The 6710-nt window shown below is 39.6% G+C and overlaps 1 protein-coding gene across 1 annotated transcript in view; it reads left to right on the top strand.

Annotated features, from left to right (window-relative positions):
- Window positions 1-5679: 5679 nt before the first annotated feature.
- FAM13A (family with sequence similarity 13 member A) overlaps window positions 5680-6710 on the top strand; it is a 329540-nt gene continuing 328509 nt past the window's right edge. Inside the window, exon 1 of the mRNA XM_081232918.1 lies at window positions 5680-5907. Within this exon, the coding sequence (XP_081089044.1) occupies window positions 5881-5907 (27 nt within the window). The 5' untranslated portion in view covers window positions 5680-5880. The remainder of the gene's footprint in view (window positions 5908-6710) is intronic.

Raw genomic sequence — 6710 nt, 5'->3', positions numbered from 1 at the left:
GGGAAGGGTAGCGGGCAGTCTAGCCCCAGCCAAGGGGCGTGCCGGGAGTTAACATGGAAGCTGTAAAGAGGACTAGAAGAAGGGGCAGCAGGCAGGCTAGTGAGGAAGCAATAGAAATGCAGGTCAACCAGTGCGGCTTAAAAATGACCCATGGGGGCTTCCCTGGTGGCGCAGTGGTTGAGAGTCCACCTGCCAATGCAGGGGACACAGGTTTGTGCCCCGGTCTGGGAAGATCCCACATGCCGCAGAGCGGCTGGGCCCATGAGCCATGGCCGCCGAGCCTGCGCGTCCGGAGCCTGTGCTCCGCAATGGGAGAGGCCACAACAGTGAGAGGCCTGCGTACCGCAAAAAAAAAAAAAAAAAAAAAAAAAAAAAAGACCCATGGAATTGGGGTGTCTAAACTTTGGGTTGCATCAAAGAATGATGAGACCAATACTCAGCACCTGAAATAAAAAGACAGCTGAATTTTTGGTTATTGTGGTAAGGGAAAGCTATGGTGGGCAGGAAGTCTTTCTGAGCAGAGCAGACTGCTGTCTTATACAAGAAGGTGGAATTAGGATTGGTGGGCTTTCAGGAGGTGTTGACATCATCTGAAGGAGGGTGGTTATTCAAATAAGGTGGTTATCGACTGCTTGGCCCTAAGAGACATGTTGATTAGAGCATTCTTCATTGGCCAGAAGTGATGGGTTGTCATTTATGGGTTGGCTTGCAAAACCAGGTGGTTTACTGAGGCAAGTTGATGATTGAACAGGTTTAAGTTAGTTATTTTGGCTATTGGTTTCCATGGCTACAAAGAAATTGATCTTTTCCTAAGACTGTGGTCATTTTTTTTTTCCTGAAGTGGGATGGGAAGGTATCTAGAATTCAGAGCAGAGATGAGATCATCAGATTTAAACTGGACCTTTTTCAGGGAAATCTTCCAGAAAATACTTAAGAGAAGGTAAGAATAGGCCTGACCCCACAGAATGGGGCTGTTTTAACAAAGCAGATTCACAAACCAAAGAAAGACTTAGTTCAAACAAAGCCCATAGACTAGTCTTTCTCTGGTTATATGAGGACTCTAATGCCCAGTAATGTTACTGAATAGTCTAGAGCAAGGGTCAGTAAGCTTTATAAAGGATCAGGTGGTAAATATTTTAGGCTTTCGGGCCACGGGTTCTGTCTGTTGCAGCTACTCATCTCTTCCCTGTTACTGCCAAAGTAGCCATATGCATCATGTAAACAGATGGGTGTGACCAGACGTCATCTAGGGTAGCTGCATTTGGCACACAGGCTAGTTTGCTGACCCTGGACTAGAACAAGGAATCTTTCAGGTGCATCTACTGTGAGGGATTCAAACACCAAAGTATCGGAACTCTTCTGACTGAGAGAGAGTATATAAACGCTAAATAGTTGCTGACTGGCTGACTTCTGATATCCTGTCTGATTGGATGTCATTGTTTCTGGGCCAGGTTGGGATTCTCATTGAGAAATAGCTGGGATAGGGCAGGAGCTGGAGTAAAGACTGTGACTGAGTTTGGACCAGAAAAAGCCTCCACTGTCCCATTTCTAATGGGCCTCAGGTGGTTCATTCTAAAGTTGCCACCCACTGCCGCTCCCCACCCTGATACTTGCTGCTGCCTGCTACATGGCTAACAGTATTATATCTAAAGGTACTGCCAACTATTCTTCTGGCAACTGTTATATCTACTCCAGCTAAAGAGACTTTTTCCTTTGATAGCTCTGCCAGCTGGCATCAGAGGGCTTGGCTTTGAAGCCTTTTTAGCTTTTCTGGAGGCTAGAGGGTAAACCTGGTCCTTTTAGCTTCCTTCGTCAGGCTTCCCCAGGTCAAAGGGTGATTTTGAATGACAGTGTCTTAGGGGCCTTGACCATCCATTGTGAAGTAACCTTGGCACCTTCCTCCAGGGTGCCCAGGGATCTTCTTGAAAATAGGACATCCTTTGTCCTGCCATGGCATTTCAGCATTTCTGGAAGTAGTCATCGAATTAGCCCACCATCGTGGACTATTCAGAAAAGTGCTTTTTAAAATTCCTTGATTATCCTTTCTGGGGGAAAAGCAATAACTCATATAAGCAAATCTCTTGGCTATGGCTTGTATGTCTTAAGGTTCTTTGTAAATCAGTACTCAGGGATGTACATGTGTGACAGTTCAGAGACCTTTCTGGAATTAATTGGACTCTACTATCACTTTCATCCATTTGAGGGTCAGGAAAATATAATATTTCAGACTCCAATTATAGATATATTCCATGGAGAAACAAACTTTGTAGTGAAGAGAGTCTTCTGGTGCTTTTTGTTAAATGGCCTATTCAGGGTTTCTTTTTTGCAAGTGAAATCTAGCCATCACAGAAAAATAACTAAGGAGAAAACTTTGTTAGGTACAGTACTAATTTTACTTTATAATGGTATATAAAAAGTTATGGAGATTAGAACTAGATTTTTTTTCCTCCTCATGTCATCTTTATATAGTAATATCCAAATTAGAAATAAGATAAACATATATCTATTAGAAACAATAACAAGAGGTATAATTTTTTGGTTCTCTAACTTGATGTGACATTACTGAATGTTTTTGAAATTCATCATTAAGACTTGATTAGAAAGAAGAGCAACACGATCTTGAAAGAGATGGATAATGAAAAAAGGCTATCTTTGTTAGATATTTAAATGGATATTATAGTTATAGTTCAAATATTATGAAAGTGATATAAAACTAGGAAAAAACACTAGATAGAATATTTTAGCCTGAAAAATACCCTGGTGTGTGCATGTGTGTGTATGTATGAATTTAACATATAGTATGGATAGTGTCACAAATGGGAAATGAAAAATTTGCTCAATAAATGGGGCTGAGTCCTTTTGTTGAGTATATGAGTTAGGCTAAAGGCAAAGTTGTTTTATATACATACACATATAGTTACATATAGGACCTTCAAATATAGTAGCTTATTGGGAGATTTATTTCATCCCCGCATAAAAGTTTACTTGGTCTGGGCTTGTAGGATGCTGTACTCCTTAAGGTCATTCAGAGGTCTAGGTTCCTTCCATCTAGTTACTCCGTCATCCTCTGGGACATTGTCCCTCTTCTGCCTGGTTGAAGCTAGGTTTCCAGTGCATCCTCATTCCAGCTTGTGATGAAGGGCAAGGGGAGTAAATGTGGAGCAAGGGATTTCCTATTAAGCACACGACACAGAAAACTATTGCACCTATATTATTGGTACACATTCTGTAATGCAGATCTGGTCACATGGCCCTGTCTACCTGTGTGAAAGGTTGGGAAATGTAGTCTCCAGCTGGATAACCGTGGGCTCAGCCAACTAAGGGGGAGAAAGAGCTCTAAAGTTATCAGAAAGAGAGATTACATACTGGAGAGTGTTAACAGTCTGGGCTACAATAGTTTTATGAAAATAAAGCATCAAGTTAGATCCTCATCTTTTACTATATTTTGAATAATTCCAGATAGATATATGGTCAAACCATATGATAAGCATCGAAAGTTGTTAGCATAGCACCTGGCAAATGGTAATAAAAATAAATGCCTTTTATGGATTATATCATTTGATCTTTACAATGACCCTATAAAAGAGACTGCAACTGATAGGACTGCACTTGGTAAATGGACAAAGAAAATGGATCAAAGACAGTTCACAGAACAGAAAATACCGATGACTAATAAGCATTTTCATATCTTTAATGTTATGATGAAAAAGAAGTGGGAGTTTTAAGATGAGAAATCATTTTCACTAACTAACTTAGGAAATGTTTTACAAAATATTCAGACTTGGGTAGGGTGGGTTGTAGAATAGAAACTGCCAGAGCCAGTGTATGTCAAGAGGCTTAGCACATGTTTATATTCTGTGATCCAGAAATTACACTTTCAGGAGTCTTTACTAGGAAAAAAAATTAGAATGAGGACAAGGCATTACTTAAAATCATACATAAAATCAGAAACCATGTAAATGTCTAAAAATGGGAGAATGACTAAACGGTTATACATACAGAATGTAGTACTACACATGATTAAAATTGTTTATAATGCTAACACTATGGGATCCGGCCTCTGATGCAATGTTAAGTGAAAAAAATTAGGATTTAAAATGATCAGAAATTAGATTTAAATTATGTTTTGTAAAAAGCATAGAAAAGATCCTGGAAGTAGATATGTGAAATGTTTCTGGGTGACCTCCGTTATTCTTTTACCACATCTTGGCTTCTTTATGAGCGTCTCTACATTTACTAATCAAAAAAGTTTATTTCCTTTTTCCTCCCTCTCCCCACTGGATGATCCAGGAATGAAGGTACATACCCTGTCAGTAAGGTGTATAGCATAGCACCTGGCCCAGTGTAGGTAATACATATTGATTGGGTGATGTTGGATGATGGGCCTCGAGGTGACCTAATCTTTTTATTTTTCACCATGGACCAGCAATATTTATATAATCAGAAAAAGACAAATTTAAGTATTAGAAACAGTTTATTTTATGATTTTCTTTAGTAATCAGCCTAGTTTTCTAATGGGTGAATGAGAAGCAGAAGCGATAAAAATCTAGATTAAGGTGGAAGTAGAAAAAATTTCCTTTTTGCAATAGAGAAGATTCTGTCCGTTATCTCATGTCCATTCCCTTGGATGGCCTTGGGATTGTGTTATTCTGTCTCTTGGAAGTAGAGTCTGTGCAGTGTTATGTGTGCAGGTATAGAAATAAAACATACTCTGTCGCGTTCTGTGGCTTAATATGATCTGCTATCTTGGCTCTGCTGCGGGTAGCATTGGTTGGCTATAGTTACACAAAGAATACTAGATTTGAAGAAAAGTATTGAAATGGGAGATGGTTTCGTTTTTCCCTTTTCCTCCCACCTCCTCCCCTAAAGATATAACATTATTAATATGTTTTGTGATTGGGGGCAATTTAAGTCTTTTAAAGTTGGGTCAAGTGAAACTTCCCACGTAATATTCGTCAGCATTCTCTTAAATGTGCCAGTGAAAAAGATTTGACAGAAAAGTGGTATTAAAAAAAATAGGATAGTTTCCTTCTGGCTTGAGTGAAATGGATATTTTAGCTATCCGTTTAAATGTTTGGAAATTGTTAACTCAGATTTTCTAATGACACAGCATATGGAGTAGAAAATTCTGGAAAGTTCAGCTGGAGGCTAATTTTCCAGACAGTAAATCACATACGTAGAATTGTGGCTGTCTAGAAACATGTTTTATGTTTATCACCAGTGTATGTAAGACAATTTGAAAATAATTAGAAGCATTAAGTAACAGCTACACAAAATAGAGCATTTCATTTAGAACAGTGCTGATAGAATAAAGGTGGAAGGAAGAAAATTCTGATAGAATGTAACTGATTTTTAGGGGGGCAATAGAAGTGAAAACTGCCTCAGAAAAGTGAGAAAGATGCCTGCAGATTTAAACCTGAGTGTAAATACGTGAATTTTTCTTGGAGATGAGTAGCCACGGGAAGCAAGTGTGTTTTCGCTTTGTGCACTTAGTTGAGTCCTGTTAACGAACACCACCAGGTGATAGGCATTTTCTGAACTGAAGAAGCCTGTGTGTGGCATCTAACAAGTCAGGTTTAAGGAAAAGATGTCAGCGACTTAAGACCCAGGTCACATGACTCCGTCTGCTTGCCAGCCCTAGACGCTCTGGATCAGATTTCAACTCCAGGCAGCCCTCCCAGCCATGTGGGTTTAGCCAAATCAGAAGCAAAACCACACTTCCGAAAATGTTGGGAGCCGTTCTCTGCTCACCGTGGGGCCTCTGGATCTGGAGCTGTGTTTCACATCGGAGCATATCGACCGAATGGAATTCTAGTGTTTTGCTGTCATTTTGATGTTTTCATCCAGTCTTCATCAGATCTACTGGGTACTTCCTGCGAGATGGGAGCTGGAGCTCTCACCATCTGTGTGAGTACAGGCCGCCTCTGTCTCCGTGGACACCGCCGGGGCCCAGGAGAGGCCTCTGCCCTCCGACTTCTGAGGAGATGTCTGTGTGACTGTTTTTCCTTCCTAGGAGGTGGCGGGAGATTTGTTAACTTAAATTCCTATCTATTCAAATGGACATTAAGCAGTATTGGGGGCGGCATTCCGTATTTTTGTCCACTTTCCTTTTCCCATAAAAGGTGAAGGAAGATGCGTGCCGAGTTTATTCAGTTAAGTGAACTTGATATCCTGTAGATCACTCTTGAGCGTTTTAGACTTTCTTGTTCTGAAAGAGTTAAGTATGAGCTAAATGGCAGTTATTGGAGATACCTTGTACCTAGATTGAGAACAAATTAAAAGAATTAAAATAACCATTAATTTATTTGCTTCCCAGACTACATAGAGCATTTTTCTATTTCATATTCTTGTTTTCATTTAGTAATTTCTAGAATTTTTATTTCAGCCCGGTTGCTAAAAGTAATGGTGAAAGAGCTAAGTGGATAAATGAGTGTGAATCCTTCTGGAAACTTCTGGTTATAATACAGTGGCAGCGGTAAATAACACTGATATAAAATCCATGGGGAAATGTGTGTATTTCTAGGGCTGAAATTCGTGAATTTCAAAAGCAGTTCTGTTGGTGCTTACATGTAATCTTTTGCAGTAACTGAATATATCGTCAGTTATATAACTTACAGGATACTGTAATTAAATTTTTTATCTCAATATACAGAAAATGCATAAAGAAATCTCAAGTTGGTATTGTATTCCAAGGGGCATTTTTTTTTGTC

Source organism: Mesoplodon bidens, assembly GCF_964165515.1.
Source record: "Mesoplodon bidens genome assembly, chromosome: 1".
NCBI lineage: Eukaryota > Metazoa > Chordata > Mammalia > Artiodactyla > Ziphiidae > Mesoplodon > Mesoplodon bidens.
Note: the sequence above shows the minus strand (reverse complement) of the source record. Positions and strands in the feature narration are given on the sequence as shown.